Source organism: Dipteris shenzhenensis, chromosome 3 (assembly GCF_047967505.1).
Source record: "Dipteris shenzhenensis isolate YYH24624 ecotype China chromosome 3, Dip_SZ_1.0, whole genome shotgun sequence".
In the NCBI taxonomy this organism is placed as follows: domain Eukaryota; kingdom Viridiplantae; phylum Streptophyta; class Polypodiopsida; order Gleicheniales; family Dipteridaceae; genus Dipteris; species Dipteris shenzhenensis.
In genome coordinates this window covers 27342445-27367580 of record NC_141598.1, presented here as the reverse complement: position 1 = coordinate 27367580, position 25136 = coordinate 27342445, and the positions used below count along the sequence as shown (strand labels likewise).

Genomic DNA, 25136 nt, shown 5'->3' with positions numbered 1-25136 from the left:
GGGCATCACAAGCAAAATGAATTGCTTGAAGGGAAAAACTCATGTCAAATCACTAGACTCAATCTTCTTTACTGATGTCATCCACATAGATATTACGATGATTCCTTCTCTCTTTGATGGGGGCATTGAATGCAATGTCATTACACATCATCTCAGCCATAGCACCTGCATAAGAAGGCAAAAAGCTAAAATAGATCAATCAATATCAATGCCTCATTGATAATAATATTCTCCAACAAATAGGTTTAAAAAGATAAAAGACGAGAGTAACATACTTACTAGTCATCTGGAAGATTAACAACCATTTCCACATCTTCGGAATCATTTAGAGTCCCATAGTTGCTTAACACATTTCCCTTTCCTTTATGTCCATCCAAAAATGGTTGCAATATAGAATTGCAAATGTCAGGATCATTCTCAATAGATAAGCATGCTCTCCCAGAATGCATGCATGCTTTTTGCATAGAACCAGTCCTAGCACCTAAGTCTACCACATGTCCAGAAATTGGACACAACAACTCCAAGAAGTACAACATCATGCATGGAGCCTTCTCCAATGCACCTCTCCATGGAATACTCTCTCCATGTTTTATAGTCTGCTCACTTGTTGGTAAACAATGATGAAACAAACTACTTCCAAAAGCAATGCCCAATTTGGTACCAACCACGAAAGCATTTCCAAGATTACAAACACAAGACATACCAGCCCGATGAGAAGGCATAAAACCACAACATCCACCTAAAGACAAGAAAATAATTAAACTTATGCTTAGTACAAGCCATTTCATTATACAAGAGCATAAATTCTTTCAACAGGTCATTGTAAGACAATTGTCTCACCTTATGATCAATACCACCAACTTTGATTGTACAATATGCATCCAAGCATTGCATGTACATTCGACATGCAAACTCTAATCTACTAATCCTAGCATAACGCTCAACCAAATGAACAACATGAGGAGCACACATAACTAGGATCCAGCCAGAATCTGAAACAACTGTGGCCGCTACTAGCAAGGATTAGCGTACATGGTCCTCTATTAATAAATTCCAAGATGGAGATGTGGAATCCTCTACTCCAAGAGCTTCTAGCTGTGTAGGCAGATCAAGAATGACAAAATCTGCAGCTCAAGCAACACTCTTACCATTTCTTGTTTTTCTTTCACCTCCAAGACCCACAAAGTATTCCTTCATGTCTATATAGGCTTGTGTGAAGTTTGAGACAGACAATCGGTTCCCAAACTCGACATAATCATAGCACCAAACCTTGCAATGTGAAGCATCACATGTGCCACTCCGATTCAAAGTTAGAGAGGTCAATGGAATGTACAAAAAGCGGATAGACCTATCTTTCCATTTACATCCTTTCAAAATGGGTGTAGACTGCAGTACTTGCACATCTGTATCCACACCACATATGTAAAGACAAAGTGATAACAACATATGTTACACAAACAAATAACAGCTTGAAAAAAGACCAAGAGAGCTTACCATTATTAGTACCAGGATTTTTTGGTGGCCTACCACCCTTCTTTAGTTCCATACTTGAATCCTTGTCCTTTTTAGTCATCTCCTCAAGTGTTTTTTGAATCTCAATGACTGCATCATCCTCGTGGACTGAATTTGAGCTTGATGAACCCATCTCTTCCTTTTTATGCTGTGTGTACAGCTCTATCTCCTCCTCGATACAACATCCTTTTTTCATATCGAGCCACCACGGGCAGTTCTTTCTCTCCCACTCAAAGAGCACTTGCTTCCCTTCTTTTTCTATCATGTTTGGAGAGTACATATAGAATTTTAAGTCCTGAATTTTTGTCCATACTCGACATATGGGCAACAAATATTCAATCTTACCAACAGCTTTTAAGGATTGCAAGAATTTGCATAACATAAGAGTCTTAGTACAAAAGCGAAACATCTAAGGATGGATTTTTAATTGAAAAAGAAAAAACATGTATTGCTTACCTAAATACCAATCGTCGAGATGCCCTCGTCATCTCCATTTGTCCTGTTGCAGGTGTAGCAACAGTCATTGAATCCTTTAAATCTTCATAAAGTTCAAGTCTGTTCATTGCTTGTATCTCCCCAAAATACTCTCTCAATGTAGGATCTTGAGGAAGCACAAAGCTAGCTTGTTGACTAGCAACCAAGACGTGAGAGAGTAACCTCTCAAATTCACAAAGCAACTGATCCATCCATGCCTCTTTTGCCATCCACTTTATGAATTCTCTCTCAGCTTTTGGCATCCCATAACTTGTTCTCAAATTTGAATCTGACCCTAAGATTCTGAGGGTTGCTAGTTGTGTCTCCTTTGAGACCTTTGCAATGGAGATGTTATACAACTTTTCCAATGTGACAATGGATGATTTATCATCAAATGGGAGGCTCCACAAGATATTAAACCAATCTTCACCATTTGTTGGTTTGACAATAGACAGAATCTACATATAAACAATACATGCAATCATCACACTCAACTGTATTTTCTGATCATACAATACATGCATATCCCATACCTTGATCATTTTCTAAGCAAATATCATATTTACATCCTTTTTCAATGTTCTTTCTCAATCTCAAAAAACACTTGAACACTTTAAAAAATTAACTTTATGTTAAGAATCATTAAATTAACCATACCTTGATCATTTTTCGACCGTACTTGAGATTCACATCCTTTCGAATACTTTTAAGTGCTTTCTCCATATCAGCAACACTCAAATTTGGGTGAAGTTCCTTTAGCTTTGCCTCATAATCTTGCTTGTATAGTGGCTAAAATATATTCCAAAGAAATGAATGAGTACAATGAATTAGTTAGTTCTAATTCAAAAGACATCCATGACAAATGGTATGAAACTTACTGCAAATACCATTCTCCCTAGCATCAAAGATGTCAAAGGATACCAAGTACTTGATCCTTTACTGCTTTCATTTGCCCTATGCTTTTCAAGTGTCTTTTTGTCTTCCTTAGAAAAAAGTGATAAGTACTCATTCTCATCACACGAACACATTGTCTTTGTGTTGTACAAATAATCCTTGAGATTCGTTTTTATAATTGTTGTTTCATTAAGGCTGAATAATAAAAAATATATAGCTTCAAGCATATGAAGAATTGTTCACAAAACCCTTAAAAGCTCGAAAAAAGGTAACACATATAAGCAAGAACTTGCACTTATAGATTGAACCTTTGAAGAGCAGCTATTAGCTTCATTTCTGTTTCTTTCTTTGGAGTAATAAAACTTGCTAAAACTCGAATATGCCATGCCTTTGATGTCTTGAATTTCTCTTCAATTAGAGACATCCATGCAACAGTACGGTGATTCCCCTCCCACACAAAAAACATCTTTTGAGACAAAAATGACCAATCAACATCATCAACAATCTATGCCTCAAATTCTGCATTACATCCCTCCAACAAGAATCCCATGATTGTTCAATTTCATCTGTCACCTCTTGTGAAACACCATCCAGAAGTGTTGTAGATAAAATAAACATTCCTTTCTGTTGAATATATTTTTCTGCCTTTAGAGCTTGCTTTAGGCTATCCATATCAGTTCGTAGGCCTCTCACTCTTGTGTTTACAACACAACGACATAATGGGATCAAGGGAGCAATCTTTCCAGGATTGATTGCAAGAGATTCAATAACATCCTTGCTCTGGCCAATATCAAGTGCAACAGGAAACTCTTGCTCAAACTCCTCATCCAGTTGTTTATCCTCTTTCTTTCTCTTCTTAGAAGATTCCTCCACAATTATAGTAGTTTCTTCAAAGTCTTCCATCTCCTTATCCTCTTCAACTCCAATTTCAACCTCTTTTTGAAACTCTAAATTAGGTGTAGATTCCACTTGCAAACTTCTCTTGCTACTTGTCCTTCCACCTCTCCTGCCTCCTCGTTCTCCTCTTCCACCTCTCCCCCTCCTCTCTGAAGTTTTTATTTTTACCATCCTGCCAATGTGACACAAATGCATTTAAAAAAAGAAGTCATCGCATGGCATAGAATAGAATTACAAGGTCAATTAATCCCAACATTACTTCAATAGCATACAAAGAAAGCCCAAGAGGCTTCAAAATAGAAAATACCTGAAGCTTGATCGTGATGCTGCTAATTGAAGCTACACTTGACGAGATGATGGGGCTTGAGGAGACTAGTTGGACAACAAAAGCACACAAAGAAAAGTTATTAAGCATACAAGAACAAGTTATTAACCACAAAAGCGTACAATATCTTGAATATATTGTGTTGTGTCTCCTAAGTCCTCCTCGTCTCCTTGCCTCCCCCTCCTTGCCTTATTTTCATAATAGTGCATGTGTCTAAAAGGGAAGCAAAAAATCTCCAAGTGCTATGCGTACATATGTCAAAATATCATGTGGTGTATAGGAAAACCACGTGATGTGCCCTTAAACCACACAGTATATTTTGTTTATACAGCTTGGTATATATGTTCACTGTGCAATAATGATCTAGTCAACCAATTTGCAATGACTGACTAGAAAAGACATGTTTTTTTGCATTTTAAACATCTTTAATTTAAAAAATACGTACTAAAAACCTCCCTAATATCACAAGGGAGATATTGGGGGAAAGCACCAAGAATCTTGATCATTAAACTCCTGTTGAGTCTCTTCTACTACTCAAAATAGGCAACTAACAATCATAGAAGCCTTGAGAGGTACCGAACTTCAAAACATAGTATGCTGCAGACATAGTATGCTGCTCTAGGTTATCATTTAATATTCTTCATTATCCTTCATGGCATAGATCCTTGCAATCATGGTGAAAACTCTATAATTTCATCCTATTATGCCATGTGCACCACATTGTTGGAGGTCGCGTATAAGGATATGCAAAACAAATTTGCAGGAATCCATAATTAATGATCTAGCTTCAAGAGGCTATACATTTGTTTCTAAAGGATGGATGGATATAGCTCATTGCTTTCTCACCAATGTGATGATTGTCTCTCCCAAAGGAGAAGCCCTCTAGAAGTCTTACAAAAAAAGTGGTGAGATCCAAATTGGCAAATACATTGCAGAGTTATTGATTTCTATACAATGGAATCCATCTTAGAGAATCGAGATGCTATCATAGATACATGCCACTCACAAGATTATATAACTTGGGAAAGAGGTTTAAATTTAGAGAACAAGAGAACGAAATAAATCTTTGGGATGTGAAGGCTATGATTACAAACACAATATTTTGGAAAGGAGTGGAAGATGAAAGTTGTTGTGAGTCAATCTTTCATGTTTGCATTAAGGAATTTTGATGCTAAGGTGCCTACTTTGGGAAAAACTTACAAGATATGGTGGGATTTTGAGCAAGGATTTCTTGGCCTGACAGGATGAAGTACACCTAGTGAAGAAAAAGTTGGCAGTAGGTGCACTCCTCCACATAGTGTAAGCTTGCTATTAGATTCTGAGTGGTGGAACATTAGTAACTACTAGAGAAAATTGAAAATTTTATGACATAGTACACACATGTAACCCAAAACCCCATGATTTGAACATGCATGTGCCATGTAGGAATTTGATAAGTATTGCTTTGAACAAGCATATTTTAACTTCAACTATGTGAAGAAAATGGCCAAGGACATGCCATAAACAACTAATGGTATATAAATGGGTCAAGTTGTGAGAAGTTTCAACCTCTTGCAATAAAAATTCTTGCTCAAAAAGCCACCAATTCAAGTAGTGATTGTAATTGAAACACGTATAAATATATCCATGGTACCATCATACTCAAACTTGTGCAAATAAGAAAAGAAATCGATGTATTTATATACAAATAACAAATTATTGAACAATTCCATGATTTGATCTCTCCCTCTCTCTCTCTCTCTCTCTCTCTCTCTCCCCCCCCCCCCTCTTCACTTTAGCACTCTTTCACAATTCCAATCCTCTCCCTTGTTTAGTCTAGCACCCATCACAAAGGCCAAGCCTCCCCTCTAATACTCGCAAGTTATTGCGTTTTGAAAACTCACAATGTTTGAGACAAAGGATGAAGTGCTAATGTTGAAGAAGGAAAATATCTATAAGACAAAGGAAATCGACCTCTAGCCCCAGTACCACAAAATGAAGCTAGCCATTGGTGGTACTTGATTGGATTCATTCCATAGGACCCCACAAACTCAAAGAGGAAACCTATGCAACCTAGCACTTGACCATGCAATGGTGATTGAGCCTGCCAATACTTACGTTGCTACAAAAAAACTTCCAAACCAAAGAAAAGAAAATCACCAACATTAGTGAGCTACAAGTGTCCTTGACATTCAAATTTCTTGTGAAGGATGATGAATCATAGGATCCTATATCATGTAATAATTGCTTTCTAGACGAGGTGGAAGATCCTACCTTCAAGAGTGCAGTCGTGATGTCCTGTGCAGTGACAGCTCGGGCAGGATTGGCAGTGGTCAAAAGCATACCAAGAGAAGCACTAAACCCGCTCGCTCTACTTCCTTGCGAGCCTCGTCTCTACCAGCTTCGGCAACAACCGTCAGTGTGAGAGGACTCTGACGCGATGGATTTGTGGGCTCAACTTTGAACAAAGACAGCTTCTCTGCTGCTGCCTGAGGTCTGGCCGAAGGCAATCGGATTGAAGAAGCCGATCCGATGCTACCAGAACTGAGGGAGGGAGGGAGGGAGGGAGGTAGGGAGGGAGGGAGGGTGGCAGAGCGAGGGAGCGAGGGAGGGAGGGAGAGACCGAGGTGAGGGACGGAGGCGAGCGAGGGAGGAAGGGAGGGAGGGAGAGAGGCAGAGCGAGGGAGGGAGGGAGGGAGCAAGGGAGGGAGAGAGGTAGAGCGAGGGAGCAAGGGCGGGAGAGAGGGAGCGAGGGAGCGAGGGAAAGCGAGGGAGAGGGAGCGAGGGAGGGAGAGCGAGGGAGAGCAGGAGGCAGAGCGGGAGGCAGAGCGGGAGGGAGAGCGGGAGGCAGAGCGAGGGAGAGCGAGAGGCAGAGTGAGGGAGAGTCGGAGCAGAGCGGGAGGGAGAGTGAGGGAGAGCGGGAGGGAGAGTGGGAGGCAGAGCGAGAGGGAGAGCGAGGGAGAGCGGGAGGCAGAGCAGGAGGGAGAGCGAGGGAGAGCGGGAGGCAGAGCGAGGGAGGCAGGGAGGGAGGGGCCTTTAATTTTCTTAAGCCCTTAAGAAAATGAAAGGCCAAAAGACCCCTTTCGTCAATGAAAGGGGTCTTTGGGCCTTTCATTTTCTTAAGGGCTTATGAAATTTGCCCTCACTCCAATTTTCTTAAGCCCTTAAGAAAATGAAAGGCCAATAGACCCCTTTCATCGACGAAAGGGGTCTATTGGCCATTCATTTTCATGAGAGCCCTTAAGCCCTTAAGAAAATTAAAGGCCAATAGACCCCTTTCGTCGATGAAAGGGGTCTATTCGCCTTTAATTTTCTTAAGGGCTCACATAAAAATTAAAGTTCACATTGATATTTGTAGAAATAATCATCCCTTTTCCATGATAAAGAACACCTTTGCTAGCAAGGGACCACCACATGTCCTCAACCGACCCAAGTACTTAACATTGCCTCTTTATTAGCTAGCACTCGTTTTTATTATTTCAAATCATTACAATCAATGCGTTTATTTTATTCACCATGACGGGACGATATACTGGCTATAGAAATGCTACCAAACTATGATGTTAATAGGAACCATGACTTATAATGATTATCATACGAATTCGATTGCTAATGAGAATGCAGCAATGATGAGTGATCATTTAATTAAACATCATTACTGTGTGAGGTTGATAATTTTTCATAATTATGAGGTGATAATTTTACTGTGTGAGGTCAACATACAATTAAATATCTTTTTTATTAATATTCGATTAATGATAGAGGCCAATAGACCCCTTTCGGAGAAAATAATTTTTATTTATTGTTAATGGAAGATAGAGGCCAATAGACCCCTTTCATCAACGAAAGGGGTCTATTAGCCTCTATATTCAATAATGGTTCATGAAAGATAGAGGCCCATAGACCCCTTTCATCAATGAAAGGGGTCTATTGGCCTCTACCTTTCATTAATAATTGATGAAAAATAGAGTCCAATAGACCCCTTTCATCGACAAAATAGTCTTTTAACGAAAGGGGTCTATGGGCCTCTATCTTTCATAAATAATTGATGAAAGATAGAGTTCAATAGACCCCTTTCATTGATGAAACAGTCTTTTGGCATATTTTTAACCTCATAATTTATATTCAAAAGGTTAGAGATATGCTGACCAACCATTTCTTGTTCACCACAATTATAATTTATATCTATCTATCAACTTTAAAATACTTATATCGAATTGTCGAAATGAATATGTAGCAATAATGAAATGTCATTGCTAGTGAGAATGGCTGGCAATAACTCCCATACGTGTCAAAGAAAGGTTGGGGATTAAAAGGTCTAAGAGTCCATCGTATTATAGTATTGTTGTTAACAAATGATGGCTAAAATTTACATCATGGTTCAATACCATTGTCACACTTGTGCCGACTTTCACAAGACCTATCTTACAAAGTTGTGAGTATAAATAATGGGCAGTGTGTGCAAAGCATTTGTGAGCAACTTTTCTTGCAGCAGACTCTTATTTCAAATGAGTTCTTGAAACGAACACTCTGCCCTTGATCTCACCCTTTGGACTTCATCTCATTGAGTTGTATAGCTCAACCATTCCATTCCTATGGAATCTGTCACAATTCAGAATGAGGATAGATCTTTCCATATGTTTGTTTGCACTTTCGTAGGTAGAGGAGTGTTGTCAGAGATGGTGCTTGCTAGCCATTTTCAATTCACACTTGGGTCCATATCTGTCCATCAGCACTTTGGTGATAATGGGTCTGATTTGACAATGGAGCTACAATACGAAGTCCATGACGATGGATACAAAATGTTTCACCTTGATGCGCAGTTTGGTGATATTTTCACTGTGAAGGGAGAAATATTTAAGCTTGATGACAATGAACTTCAGAAGACTCTAGTGCACGAAAAAAAAAAGAATTTCTACTCTGTTTGCAACAAAAATGATGAGGCAAGGAAACATGATTCAACTAGCAACATTGAGAATGACAAACAACATAGTGTCATTGAGATTATTATGCAACTACCTATAAAGAACAGATTGCGTGAGGCCTATGAGAAGTTGAAATGCACATCACTATGGATGAGTTGCCTTCTACTTATGATGGTGATGTTTTCTTTGAGCTACCAGCTACTTCAATGAAACATCGCACAAAAGGTACGGAGTCAAAATTTGATGGTCATGTTTGGAGTGATCCTATTACAACAAATATAGTATTTCCTGGTGTGGTTCATAGAAAGGAATGTGGAGGTCACCTCTGTTGTATAAATGCAACTTGTGGTTATAAAAAAAGAATTGGGATAGAGAATGAGACACAATGGGATGGGAGATTGATTAGAGTGCCCCAGCAAATGTGTCAATTGAATCATATGGCTCCTTATCATGTATACATTGTGGTCGTCCACCAATTTGCTTGGAGATATGTTACTGTGAAATGTTACTCTGCATGCCAGAATGTAGAGATGGTGTGAATCTTACTCGTGCAGTCATACACCATGGCCATCATAATCATCCCATTGGAGATGGTTTGACTAGAAGAACAAAGGATGCCATTAAAACCAAAGTTTCTGAAATGGTGAGGGCTGGTGGTGCTGTATGCCCTAAAGGGATACAAAATATAATTGTCCAAGACATTATTCTAGAAACTTTATTGTCTAAAAAAGTGCAAGATGGTATTAAGATGTCGGATTTTGAGCTACAAGATTTGCTCAAACAATGTGAACCTTTGCTCGACAAAAGAAGGTAATTACCATAATATTTGTTATTGCATTGGTTTATTAAATTATGTTATTGACAATGAATATTGACCAACTTTATGTCTGTGTATAGATTATCAAGATGGATTGAGGAGCCTCGACGTGACTCTCGACCTGTGTCAGATGGGCTAGATGGAATTTTATACTTAAACATACATTGTAGATATAATTATTTCCAAAATGTAGTGTTTCCTGGACAATTGCAACATAGTTCATTCAGCAAGTGTCATGTATTTAAAATGTCTACCCAAGGTTCTGGTTCAAGGGTTGATTTGGTAAATAAAATGAGACCTGGAGGAGAATTGGGTCATTGTTGGGTGTTGTTTGACTTTGTGAAGCGAATGAAAGATTGGACTACCATGGCTTGCCATGTGTATAATCCTTTTATCCAAGAGTTGCAAACAATTGCAACTTGTGACTTCAAGGTGGAAGATACTGACACACAAATTCTATTTTGGGATACTCTCAACAAAGTAATGGTTTCAGAAGGGTTTGATAATGCTGAATTCAAAGGGTTCATGGCAGATGAGGCCCAAGCCAACTGGAGAGCTATACGTGCCACTTTAAATGGTGGCCCTTACAATATAATGAAAGGGAAAGAGCGTTCTTTCCTTTTCCATTGGGAGCAAAGTCTTCATTCCCATGCAAAGGCATGTATAAAAGTTGGCAGCCAAGAGGAATTTAAAATCCGATGTAGACGCTGGAAGGATGCCTCTACAGAGCAAGCTATAGAAGTCGAAATGAGAAGCCTAAGGGCATGGTGGAATGCAGGCCATGCAAGTGATTCAGACTTGCCATGGCTTGAAACTTGGTTTGCATGGTGGCATGCTAGGATTTCCCATTGGGGCCACTACATTATCGAGGTTGGTTTTGTATTTCTCTTGAATTTTTTTTTAAAAATAATATGAACATGTATTGGAATATACAACAAATAACAAAATAGAAAATATTGTGAGTGTATTTGACTTAAAATTGGGCTATATTATTTACATATTACTTATATGGATAGAAAAGATAATAATTTTGGTCACCAAGCTAACTTGAGTACAAAAGAGATCTTCACAGCATTATCTTGCATGCCTCAAGGCCTGGCTTTTGCAGATTGCACACCTTCATGATGTTGAACAAAATTTGAAAGGACTATTATAATAATACTTTTTGCGATGGAGATTTTGAACCACCAAAATAATGTTTTGGAGTCTTTTTCATTACTCCTTATGGAAACTTTGGGCTATTTCTATACGTGATACTTAATAATTGTGATAATTGTGATGGGGCGCCTTGTAGGATGATTTTACAGTCACAAAACTTTGAACGTGTCTTTTACGTGATAAATCATATCTTCATTTGTAGTGATGTAGGTTGGAAACATATTAAAATTGTCAATATAGAATAATTAGAAAACTATGAGTGGAACATAAGCTTGCTAAAAGTCCAGGAGTAGAATGGCAAGCCTATACCCATTATGCATGGCCCAGTCAGAAGCCTCCCAGAATGGGAGATGTTATCAAAGATGCTTTTACCATGCACAAAGCCCATTTGCGTATCATGTATAAGATCTAGAAGAAAGGGCTACAACCATAGGTTGATTGCTTTTGCTAAGATTTTGTACAAAGTAGCGAGCAGAGTACTGAGACACTAAATTCCTGGGATAAGATGAATGAGGCCCTTCGTAAGTGAGTCTGGCATCTCACCTGAGTCCCAAACGCCCTGCAGGGCTGAGGTAATGTGATCCCCAATATGATTTCAAAATGAAATAAAAAAAGAGGGGTTAATTCCATCTAAGCTAAGGTACTTGCCCTTATGAAGGGTAGAGAGAGCAGCCCTGACATCTATGTTGGTGAAGGGTGCATCAAGTGAGACTACCATATCTCCAATCACCAACATAGGTAAGTGTTGCCAAATAACACGTCGAGCATCATCTCTAGCCTGTGTGTTAGGATCTGCTATAATAAGGGAGGCATAGAAATTTGTGACTACCTGCAAGATGTTATCTAGATGTGTTTAGAAAACTATGTCTGAGTCAACAAGCTGTGAAACGCTCTCCTTAGTATGTCTGGGGCCAAGAGTAGAGAAGAACTTCTTATTGACCCTACCTCCCGTTTGAGTCCAAAATGACTCTATGGCATGAACGTCATACTCTTCTCTCTCATCTAACAGTGGCTTGCTGCTGAGCCATTGCTGCAGCAAGGCATTCCTGAAACCCAACATATGCATGCCTCTTCTATTCTTTCCTCTGAAGAGCAGCCAACTACTGGCAGATACCTATCTCTCACCTAAGGAAGTCACTTCTACTGACACGAGAAACTGAATTATAAAAGTCGCTAATATCTGAGAGTCTACATAGAAGGCATCTGGAATCCTGATACTGGCAGAGCGGCTCTTCACCTAAGGATCTGAGACCAACAAAACAACTAGAAAATGATCTGAAGTGGACACCCCAGGTGAAATGCATAGGTGAAATGCATATTGTCCCACCTCTATCCAGAGCCCAATCATCCACATAAAATCTATCAATGTGTGCATGGATAGGCATTTGCAATCTCTTGTTAGACCAAGAAAATCAGAGTGATCGTGGCTGAGTGTGGAAAGCATCATCATGCCAAGCATCTCTACTGCTATACTGAAAAAGAAAGGCATCCCAGGCTGCTCTCTCTAGGGAGTGGATACCACCTTCCCTACTACTGCTTTTGTGTGTGGGCATTTCAACCATGTTGAAATCACCCCCAATGATCCAAGACTCTGCAATGCATGACCAAGAAAGCATCTCCTTCGATAGAAGGACACGATCCCCTCTTGAATTGGAGCATAAAGGTTTAAGAAACCAACCTTATGCCCACCAATCAAAAGAATGATCCACTGAGCTCTAGAGGGAACTATGATCCCATGTCCAATCACCACGGGGAGAATCGAAGAAGAAACAAAAATGCAAGTACCTCCTCTGGTGCCTAAGGCGGGTGACCAAAAAGTATGGCCTAAGAGAATCTTACCCGACTTGGCACAATCCTTGACATCTAGTTTGTGTTTCTAATTCATAAGAATATCAGTGGGGCCCCCAATAACACCTAGATGAAGTTGGTTATGAATTAGCTGCCTACAATGGTGGTGAGGTACACCTCCAAGGCCTTGAATGTTCCAACTGGCAATCCTCCTCGGTGAGAGGAAGAGGCCAGATTATCCAACCTAGTAGCGGAGACAATCCTCTTTTGGGAAAAATTCCTCCTATTAAGAGGAGGGAATTCAACTAGGGAAAGCACTCCCACACCTACAGAAGGGGAAGCTCTATCCACGGTGATCTGAATGACCTGCTCCACAAATGTAGAGGGTACAAAACTCCTCTAACTCAAACTCTGCCATGTCTACCAAAACTACAAAAGAATTTTTGAGTGATGCTTCTCGCGTAGGTGTGTGGAGGATCCCTGTGAATGGTGGAGTGGAAGCAATAACCCCCTTGTCTCTGTCAAGAGGTGAGGAAAGAGGACCAGAAGAGGAAGGGGGCCACCAAAGCGAAGCTATAAATGTAGCATTAATGTCAAGTAAGGCAGGGGTTTTGGCAATGAGTTGCTCCTAAGGGGACAGGAGCAATCTCATCAGTACAAGGAACTAGGACAGGAATATCTCCTACCTGTAAGGAAGGGTGCATGGTACTATCTTAGCCTCCTGATGTGGAACTAGCTCACAAACTAAGATTGGAATCCAACATAGGAGGACTAAACACAGGATGTGTTGACGGTCCCGGTCGCGTTGTAGAAGAAGGTCCAAGACGAGAGGCTGTAGTCGATGGTCTTGGGCAAGGGGTAGAAGGTCCAGTAGTGCGATAAGTGGTAGGATGTATAGTAGATCATGAAGTAAGTCCAAATGAGGTGGTGCTATGAGGCGCTACACCCGTGGACCTTTTAGGCCTTTTCTTTTGTCTCTTACTTGGGCAATCTCTGACACCCGTGCCTAGGGGTCTTGCAAATCCTACATTGATCCTGTCTCCCAGTAATCTCGATATCTACCTAAAGAATGAGCCATCTAGATGCTGGAGCATAATGTGGTCATTCGTAATATTAGGGTCAGAGACAATGACCCTAACACGCGGTACCCCATTCGATCTGATTGCCTCTGCTGCCAAAGAAGTCATCCTAGGGAGGGGTAGGGACCTTGGTAACCATCTCAAAAGCAGCTCCAACGGAAGATAAGAGTCCATGGTACACCTAACAATTGTCCTCCTCCACAAGTTCAAAACCCAACAAGAAGGGTGTCAAGAAAATCCTCCTGGATATTAGTGCTAAGGGACTCACCTGAAGCACTCTACCTGTTGCATCCGAGGAGTCAAAAAAACAACCTGGAAAACTTACCCCAAGAAAACAAACATCTGTGAGGTGACCTGCGAGGTCTCCACGTAAAGAGGTGAGCATCTAGTCTCTGGCCTGTAACATGGAAGGGTGGGACCCATGGATCTAGCAAAGAGTCATGTCGAACACTTCTTCTTTGTATCTTTTCTGAGCTACTCCGCAACTCATCTTTTGAGAACGCAATGGTTTTTGCAACCGATGGAAGTCAACGAGGATTGGCTAAAGGCTCAGCCATCATCAATTGATGTGGGAAGGCCGACTCAAACAAAATGAGGCTCTAGAAAATGCTACCAAAGAATCCCAGGGGGCCGAGGAGTGTGGAAGGAAAGGAAGGGAGCGGAGGAAAATGGAGGTAGGAGGAGGGTGGTGGGGAGAGGAGGCTGCAAGGGTGGGGGAGGGGGAGGGAAGCCGAGAGAGGAGGATGAAGGGGTTAGGGAGGAAGAGGAGAGTCAAGGGGGCGAGGGTCAGATGAGGAGAGTCGAGGAGTGGTGGACGAGGGAGGAGGCAAGGGAGAGGGAGCAGTCGGGGGTGGGGGAGGAGGGCTGGGAGGCCATAGGGGAGGAGGAGGGGGCAGGGGAGAGGGCTAAGGGGGAGGAGGAGGGGCATGGGAGAGGGCTGAGGGCGGGGGGGGAGGGGGAGGGGAAAGAGGGATAGGGGAGGCAAAGGAAGGGACAGGGGGCAAGGAGGGCGGCTGTGCGGAGAGAGGGGGATTGGGAGGGGAGGGGGGTAGAAGAGGAGGGCGGGGAAGGGGGATGAGAGGAGGGGGAGGGGCTGGCTGAGAGGGGAGGGGAGGAAAAGGCCAGCTAGAGCATGGAGGAGTAGTAGTCGAAACACTTAATTCTGACCATCTTCCCAATTTGGCTATACTACAATGTGCACCTTCCAAATCTGAGCCTTTGAATTAGGTGGTTCCTAGTCTGTAATGTGGATCTTGAAAATGTGACCCTGTGAACTAGATGGTCTTAGAAGTAGTCATTATTCTAACAGTTGCATGCATGCATGCACACACATGCACAACACACTCCTTCCAGCATGATGGTCCAGTATCACCACCATGGTGGGTGATATGAGCCTATGCATTGTAAGCCCAAACACTTCAAGAAAGGTTGACGAAGAAGATGACAACAATGATGATGATGATGAGTCAATCGTGTGGTACATGGTATTATGTGAAACTGGCATACAATTCATTCATTTAGGATTTCTGGTCACCAGCCCAATGGCATACATTTTCCCTTGATTGGGATTACTAGGGGTTGTTTGGGATTTACTAAAAACAAGCACGTGGTTATTCGGGATTTACTAAAAAAAGCACCATGGTGGTTTGGGATTAGTATATTGTTTGGGATTTACATTTTCCTTGGATTTACATTTGTTCTCTTTTGGGATTTACATTTTTCCTCATGTGGAATTTACTATTTAGGATTTACTAAAATGATCAAGGTAGTTTTTTGAGGTTTACTAACAAACAAGCATGGTGTGTAGGGTCTCTCCATTGTTTGTCAACTCATGGTCACATAGAGGAAATACTTGAAGTGGCTCCTATCTCTTCACAGTTGCAATATCCTCATAATTGTCACGATCCCATATGATGCACGTACTACATAAACAAGAAAGTTTTCTGAGTTTGAGTAGGCGATTGTTTGAAAATCCGCATATGCTATGCAAATGACAAGTTTCTTCAATGTCCTCACAATTGTTTCTACTTCTCCTCTTCATAGAACACTCCGCATACTACATTATTCATAACACTTTGTTTATTGTATGTTGATTGTGCCGTGTTCAGAGGTGGTCTATAAGCCATGTTACAACATTATGGGCATCATTGAGCTTCAGTTGAGGGTATGTCAATTGGTGTTTAAATAGAGATCGCTTGATAACAACACCACATCCATCATGTTCGTCGTCCTTGCCATGGCTAGACCCAAATAAATTTCATAGCTTGTTTAGACCGGTTATGGATTTAAACTTTGATATGCACTACAATTGTTATCTGCTTGTTGCATCAATGAGCACTTTGTATCTCATCTTGTACTTGAAATGAGTAAATTTTATACAAACTCTATGAAAGAGAAAATAGTGTCATGAAAAAAATTGGCTAAGCACATCTTGAACTACTTATCTTGCCAGTTGGCCGTGAAATTATGAAACACATATATTGGGATGGATTGAACCAAATGAGCTATAAGCTCTCTCAATTGAGTGCTCTTATATGATAGTAGCCATCACTTTTTCTCTAATCATTCAACATTAACATGTTCAAATATCCTCCATTTTAGAGTAACATGATTGTCTTCCCTCATTTCATTTGGCCAGACATCAAATTGCCTGTTCTCATACTACAATGTGTGCATGTGCCACGAATGCATTAAAAATAGTGTACCTCAGAGTCTCCCTTTGACAGACCACTGGGATCTTAGGCTACCAAACTTAGCCTTTCTTGCGACACATGTCAAGGATCCATGTGGCCTATGGAATGCACATTCATCTAGGAGACATGGGCATCTATCTCCATAGAGCAATTCTCGAACATGACCAAATCTCAAGTAATTCATAGCTTGCCAATACAGGTCAAAGTCTATGTGTGTTTTGCAACAACGCACATTCTTGTCTTTGAGTTTCTTGAGATACCAGGGCTTATAATGCTCAAAGCTCCTTTGCCCAATCAAAATGCCAGGGTTCTGAGCCATAAACTTAGGACAAAACTCCATCTTCTCACCCAACACGTGCATACAACTGTACTGCGCTCCCTTTTTTCGCTACACATACATGCAAAACCCCCGTCTAATTAAACTAGTTAAGCTACTAGAAAACAAAACAATTTCAACAACTAGACTGGTATCTGACCAATAGGGCTCGGTGATATATAACAATATATTGTGGTTCAATTTTTGTATTTTCGCTCAACCACAATTTCAATAACATAACTACTGCTTGACTTGAACCAGCTCGGTGATGTTCCAGCCACTAGGCTAGTTTAGGACAATCACATTAATCCAAGACATCTCAATTGAGAAATTAACCGTTTTGACTAATTTAACTATGAGGAAACACAACAATTTCAACCATCGGGTTGGTCATCAATTAGATAATAACAATATATTACTGTTTGATTGCAAATATATTATTGTTAATTTTTGTTCAACCACACTAGCTTAGGACAATCATATAACTGGTATTTTGACTTGAACCCAGCCATGGTTGCATGATGTTCCAACCACCAGGTTGGTTTATGATAATCACATTAAGTCCAAGCCACTCCAATCTAGAAGTTAAGCAAGTAAACTATTCCAAAACTTAATCACAGATAACCATCAAGCTAGTTTAGAATAATGACAGTGGTGGTTTGTTATTGACCACAATTGTTGGTCAATTGTAGGGATTGGCCCATGCAACATGAGCATAAATGTGGAGATTTGGCAACAATGTAGATTGCATCAATTTAACACATGGTGTTTGCATGGGATTGTTGCAAGTGTGGATAGAGGTTCCAGTAGGTTGGTGAGCTCGTGGTGGTGACTAGTAGTTCAAGGTTTGGCGGTGCATGGCTCCTATAATTCTGCAATGATGATAAGCTCTCCTCATCTTTGTCAAGGTCATGTGCCTAATGTGTCATAAATAAGCAATTGATATTAGTCCAGGTCTATAGGAGTCTAGCGTTGATACTCAAGTCTATATATACAAATTGTGGAGTTGAACTCTTTGACTTGCCCAAGTATTTCATGCATCTATTGATTGAGTTGTGAAAGTGCGCCTTGTCTTGCATATTATTTTTGCATGAGATTCATAAAGGAGAGTGTGTGTAATGAGAGAGATACTTCTGCTTTATATCTCACACATAAATTTGTGAAGTATTCATCTTTTAATCTTGGCTAAGTTAATGTTCACAACAAGCTTCAACTTCCAACAATTGGTATCAGAGCCTACTGGTCTTGTGAGCCTATGAGAATAGAAGTTGCTAGTTTCTTAGGGTTGAGATTTTTGAGAGATTGCAGTGAGATCTTACTGTTGTTCATGAGTGGGACAAAGAAACACAGTTTTGCAAGCCTCTGCATAGGTGGTCGAGTTGTGATGTGGAAGTCTAAAAGCTTGAGAAGCAGTATTCATGGGCATCATAGGAGATCTTTAGCAATGCTGGTCGACATGTGCTATCAAAGGTCCAAAAGTGATTACACTCATGGATTCCTTGAAGAAAGCAAAGTCTGAAGAATCCATCATGAAATTTACTCGGGAGAAATTTGTGACCTGGCAGTTGTTGTCAACAAGATTAAGGCTCATGCAGAAAAGTTTGTGGGGAATTGTCTTCGGTGTAGAAAAGGTTTGATTTACATATGGGAGAAAGAGAAGATTTGGCAACTTTATTTGAATTGTATGCAAGCTTTGTTGAAGTAACTGTTAGATATGCTCAATGCCCCACTTTCTTGGTAACCACCAGTGGTCCAAGGTGCTCAAGTTGTAAGGCCCCCATATGAGGAGAAGCCATGTGTGAGCCTAGGACACTGATTGGATCCTGACTTGCATGTCATATGAGGTCTATCAAAATGAGACCGTTGATGGTAGAAAGGTGATTGTGTGGGAGCCCCTTGCTCTTGCTAGGGTCTAGGGGCTAGCTAACCCCCAGTTGGGGGGTCTCAGGGGGGCCAACGGCCCCCTAGTGGGGGTTTAGGGGTTTAGGGACGACAGCCCCCGAGGCGACGGTATAGGAAATATTCCTTGAATATTCCATGGACAACTAGTCGGTTCCACTGACTAGGTTGACTGGTCAGCTCCACCGACTAGGTTGATTGGCCCGCTCCACCGACTACATTTATTCGACTACCGCCCTCATAGCTATAAAAAGGCGACCTTACCAGTCCATTGCATCATATCAATTGAGATCATATCAGATCTTCCAGCTAGTAGCTCTTCACCTAGTATCTATCTAGATCGCCATCTAAGCTCCACTATGGGAGCGCACGGGTGGACGGAGCCATCATCTATACTACATCAGTATTGCAGGAAATTTTGTCTCCAGTTTGCTATGTACTCTCTATTCTTTGTTTAGTTTCTGTTCCGCTGCACCTGTAATTTAACAATAACTCCACAAACTTGGTTCCAAAGTAGAAGGTGAGGATTACCCCTCATGTATAATGATATTGCATGTATTCTTTGACTTGATGATGAAGCTGACTTCATTGATTATGTGGTTCTTCTACTGAGCAAGGAAAAGATAGAGGAAGCACTCCTGCTGGTCGGTGAAATTGCTTATACTATGAAGGATAAAAGGAAGGCTACAACATACATTAAACTTGACACCTATTCCTATTATTATTGTGGGAAACCCAGTCACATCGAAAGGTTTTTTGTTAAAAAGATGAAGGATGAAGCCACTAAAAGAAGTAAAGTGGATGCATGTATAATTGAAGAGTCCCTCTTGGGCACAGAGATCGCTACTTCCATTGACATAGGAGTAATGGATGATGGTTGGGTGTGCTAAAGAGTTCTTGGCATATTATAGAACTGATTTGATGCAGTTGTTTTAGATGATCTTAGGGAGGTCATGTTTTAGGTGTCGAGAAACCTGGTGACTGGTAATTTTTACTACAATCGTAGTGATCATGCATGCTTAAGCACAGTGGTGGGTGAGTAGTGGCACGGTGGAATCGTAGCCACCATGACAGACATGGCTGATGATAGCCACCACCATCAGGTAGTAATTCCCACAAAAGTAAATCATGAAGCCTTCCCATGCATTGTACTCTCCTGAGCATGCAAGCCTGGTGACTAGTAATTTATTGCACTCGTAGTAATCATGCATGCAAGCCCAATGGTGGTAATTGGAAGTTGAGTAATTGTAGGCCACTGTGGTGGCTGGTAATTAACTACCAGCTCGGTGGGTCTTAGCCACCACCACAGACGTGGCTGGGAATCTTAGATGCCACCACCTCTAATCATTCATTATGATGCAAGTCAATACTACCGCCTTGAATTAATCAAAATTCAAGCCAACCACCATGGTGGCTCTCACCTTGGCAGTAGTCGGGCTACAACCATCGCGGTGGCTCTCACCTTGATAGTGTAGTCCTGCTATTCCATTCCCTTAAACATTTCATCTTCTATCCCTCTCGACCATTTCATTCTCCCTTGAAATCTCGATCCTCCACTATTTCATTTCCTTCACTGCTTCATCTTCTATCCCTCTCGACCATTTCTTTCTCCCTTGCAATCGGACTTTGCAATCGGACTGTAAACTCAAGCCTCCACTATTCCATTTCCTTCATTGTTTCATCTTCTATCCTTCTCGACCATTTCTATCTCCCTTGCAGTCTTTCTGCAACTTCTATCCCCTCTCGTAATGGACCCTGTACAGTCCGGGAGCTCCTCACACAATCTTTCCTCCCCCTCTGCAAGATAGTGTGAGAGCCCTCCTTCCCTGATCTTGAAATCGTGACATATGGGAGCTCCTCTATCGCTCTTCAAAAGCACAATTTGGATGCTCTCCAAAACTTCACCAGGTTGGTACAGGAGGTGAACATGAAGGAGGGGCAACTAGTCTGTCAAGGTCAGAAGATTACCATTAATGAAAGCGTGATTGAAAATGCTCTAAGAATTTTCGGAGACAGTTTGCAAGCACACTTTTTTGAGAAGCAGTGGAAGAAATAGGATATTCTAGATGTATACCCCAATGCTAAGATTAGTAAAGATGGTGGAGTCAAGATTTCAAGCTTGCCAACAGACCTCCAAGATGTGCTGAACATACCATTCACTTCTTTCTTGATGCGAGAGGAACCTGCAAGTTGTGACAGGTTCAAGCAACAGTAGAGCAACTGAAAGGACATGATGTATCTTTCTCAAGGGAAATCTCCGAGAGCATGTTAACCAACCTAAAGAATTGCATGGATGGAAAATCCCAATTTTCATCTGAGTCTGCGTTGGAGTTGCAATGCACCTGATGGCATCTACCCTCAAAGGGATTTTTTAGCAATACGATAAGCAGATGTCTCAGAAGGTGACTTTTCTACAAGAGAAAGCCATTGATGCAGCAAAGGTAGCACAACTTGAGAAAAGCCTCAGGGAAGGTGCAAAAGCCAAGGTAGAGGAGGCACAAGTGAGGGCCTTCTTCTTTAATTCTTATTTTTTTCAGTTTGGATTCTAGAATCCATGTTCTACCGTGTTTCGTGTGATGGGGCATGCCAACATTACTTTTCCACAAGCACTTCTTCACTAATTTCTATTTCCTCCATTAGTTTAGGTTTTCTTAATCTCAGTATTTGTTTTCTAGGCAATGGCATCACAATCCCAGCTTCTCCACTCCAAGAAAACATCCAAAATATCAAAAAATACATCACCTTCTGAGGTGGGAGGTGATGTAAGAGGAAGGTTGGGGTGTTTAGGTTCCTTGACTCCATCTCATTTGTAAGCACCACCCATGAGTTCAGCATTTGTAGAGACAAGATTTCTCAACTCACCAAATGCTTCATCAAGGAGAGAGAGCTTCTTACACCTGAATAGTTTCTAGACCAAAGTGAGGTCATGCCAACAAGGGAGAGAGTGACTTTAAAAAATCCTCCTCTTGTAGCAGAACAATTTCCACAGCAAATCCAGTCAACACCATCAAGATTGAAAGGTCATATAGGTAAGTGTTGTTCAAATCAGATGGAGACTCCTATTCCAAAGACTTCAGAACCCACTGGAAATAATGATTCTTTTGACGAAAAGACTAAAAAAACAAAGTATGGGCATGGTTGGACTTTGACCATGGCAGTTCGTGGCCTTCGTAGGATAGTAGTTCAGCCTACTACTACCTTTTTGCTCGTGACTAAACATAAAGGTTTACCAAGTGATACTAATCAATTCCAAGGGGCTGGATGTATCATAAATGTAATGGAACAAAGATTTACTTTCTGGTTGAGCATGAACTAGGATCATCTGAAGTTGTTGTACTCCTTTTTCAAAAGGATTTTGAGCTACAAGAGCTGTGAACTAGGATCATCTGAAGTTGTTGTACTCCTTTTTCAAAAGGACTTTGAGCTACAAGAGGTCAATCCCCAAAACACACAATAATTTTTGAAAAACCTACAACCATGGTGCTACCACTACTTGTTTTAGTGGGTAGGGATCAATGTCCTACAAAGAACTCATGGATAAAGTCTCAGGCAGATTCTTACAAGTATTAGGTTCTAGGTGGAACCCACCGATTGCTTGCACAAAGAGAACTTTGTCTAGAATATGACCACATTGGTATGGTATCGTCTTGCATCATCACATGAGCATCCTAGAAGGCAATGTCACTCAAGTCTTATAGGTCATTTTCATCCAAGTCAGCATCCACATCACCCTATCCACTCATCAAGCCACATCAGTGTTGATTGCCATGTATGCATTAACTACCATGTCATTTGTGCCACATCATCAGGATACCTCAACATTGCCATGTCATCACTGATTGCCACCTCATCTACCATGTGGCATGTAGTCTCCTACTAGGCACACTATCCTCTTCCTACTCACTGCATGGGAACAAAATTGACACATCAGCACAGTGCTCCAGTGGCACAGGCCTTGGCAAGCACACATTCTGCATGTGACTCCTAGTGCCACATCATCATTTTGCACCCTTTTGCCCCTCCACCTAGATCAAGCCATATCTCTTGATCCAAGAAGACTTTGAGGGTGCTACAAAAACGAAATACTCTTAATTTTTTGTGCTCTATGCACTCATCACATCACGTGCACATTTTGGCACAAGTATCACACACTTTTGAGCCTCGGTGACAAATCCACTTCATGCATGCACATCAGCCTCTACATTGACACATCTAACCCAACACTTAAAACGAACAAAGAAAATGAATTATTTGCTACTTTTTCATCCCTCGACGATTGGTCTTTAGAGTACATTAGATCATCCATAGTGGAGAGAACTCCAAAAGTAGGCAATCAAAGCCATGCCCCAAAATTCCTAAATAGTTCCTACTCTGATCGGAGTCAGTCTCTTCACTCACATGCGGTTTCACATCATTACATTTTCTAAAACCCGACATTCCACAATTTATTAAGCAGACTTCAAAGTGTTCAGAGGCATTGACCGATTGATCAAAGGGTAGATAGCACATGATTTGATTTTACACACACATGCCATCATTATAAAGCCTTATAGGATATTTTCTAGCATTGTGTACATCCTTTTTAAGCCTTGTAAAGCCTCTTGTCTATTCCAGACATCATTTGCCACATGCCTTGTAACAAATGGATTATATATTGCAAGTTCTATCTTCACCGACCGTTCAGCTTGCAGTTGATACAGACAGTGTTTTGCAGTTGATTCAAAAAGTGATTTCACAGACACTTTGAGTACATTTCTTGCACCATGCCTACAACTAGCACCTCAATTTGGAGGCATCTACTAAGCTAGACAACTCAAATTATGGCACATGGAAATGCCAAATGGAGACCATTCTTCTACTTCAAGAAAAATGGGAGTATGTTGATGGGTCTACACCTAGACCATCAAATGCTCTAACAGTAGAGCTCCTACCATTGTTGCAGCTCTAGCAGCAGGATCTACACCTACATCACCAGTGTTCGCACCTATAGTAGATCATATCATTTCTCGAGCACAAGTAGAATGGGACAAGAAAGACAAATTTGCATATCATTTGATCAAGCAGAATGTGCAAGATGTCATGCTACGACAACTCAACATAGTCAAGACATTAAAAGAAGCATGGGATATGTTTGTAGCTCTCTATGAGTCTAAGAACACTTCCAAGATTCTCACACTGAGAAACTAGATAAACTAGAGTGTTTGCAATAGAAATGAGACCGGTCATGGTTACATACTCAGGATCAAGGATTACAACAATCAACTTGCAAAACAGCAGAAATCCCACAGAATCTAGTCCAAATGGACTAGGAGAGGGATTATCGCTTACATATGTCTTTCATTCAAAAAATTAGATTCTTTCATAATGAGCAGGTCAAGCAACAAAGTAAAGGCCAGATTGTTGATGATAAATTTTGCTCTTTGTGAGAGACGTGATCTCCAAGTATATAAGAATAATGCAGGTGGTGCTGACCAAGCATTATGATAATTATTTTCAGTTGGCATTTCATGATGGGGATGCCTGGAAGCTGCAAGAAGAGATTATTGATTTGTGGGAGCAAGGAAAGCTGAAAGGTCAAAAGATGCTAAAGGCTCCTTCAAGCTCTCATGGGAAAGCCAAGGCAGATGAAGCCATAAAGCCTCTTCCTGAAGACATAAAGATAACTCCTTGGATATCATTGCAAAGAATTTGTGATACAGAACATCTCTTTAGAGGAGATGGGAGTAGAATTTGAAAAGTATATTTTCTTACTTTTCTCATTTCCACTCAAATGTTATAATCCTTTTCAGTCAAGAAATTGCTTTTATCTTTTTAATAAACATAGAGTCTTTGCAGTCAAAAATCTTATTTGCACATGCAAAGAATTATGATAGAAAAGTTGAATTATAGTGATAAGGATGAAGTTAGGGAATGCCATCCTTATTCAAGTAACCCAAAGGAGCTTGAGAGATTCTTATTTCTTTTTAAAAAATGTGTAAGTGGAATCCAAAATCCTACATCAAAATTTGTAAGGTTCTTTTTCTAGTTTTCATCTTAAGGACACATGAATACTCTTTCAACTCTATAATCCACTTCTAGTCTCATCAAGATGGACATTGCATTCTAGGCTCTAGTTTAAGATCATATGTGAGATTCTAAGATCAATATTTGCATTTTTAAGGCTTCACAATCTCGATTCTTGTCAAATATTATGATTTACGTTTGAAATGTGAACTCTTTGATACTATTTTAAGTTTCACAAGTATCTTGGGTCTTACTTAATATCTATGGAATGTAGAATCAAGACCCTTGTGTTAAGTTAAGGGAAATTGCTCAACCCTTTGAACATTTTTTTTCTCGTTGTTGAACAAAGACGAAAAGAAGAGAGCAAGAACAAACAA

The 25136-nt window shown here is 40.7% G+C and overlaps 1 protein-coding gene and 1 pseudogene across 1 annotated transcript; both read right to left on the bottom strand.

The window, feature by feature from the left end:
* Positions 1 to 278: 278 nt before the first annotated feature.
* On the bottom strand, positions 279 to 1792 carry LOC147903594 (uncharacterized; annotated as a pseudogene).
* Positions 1793 to 1964: 172 nt separating this feature from the next.
* LOC147903593 (uncharacterized) lies at positions 1965 to 2528 on the bottom strand. The gene is made up of 2 exons (XM_087372170.1): positions 2520 to 2528; positions 1965 to 2444 (listed from the first exon to the last, which is right to left on the bottom strand). The coding sequence occupies exons 1-2, from the start codon at positions 2526 to 2528 to the stop codon at positions 1965 to 1967; spliced, it is 489 nt and encodes a 162-aa protein (XP_087228296.1).
* Between the last annotated feature and the right edge of the window lie 22608 nt (positions 2529 to 25136).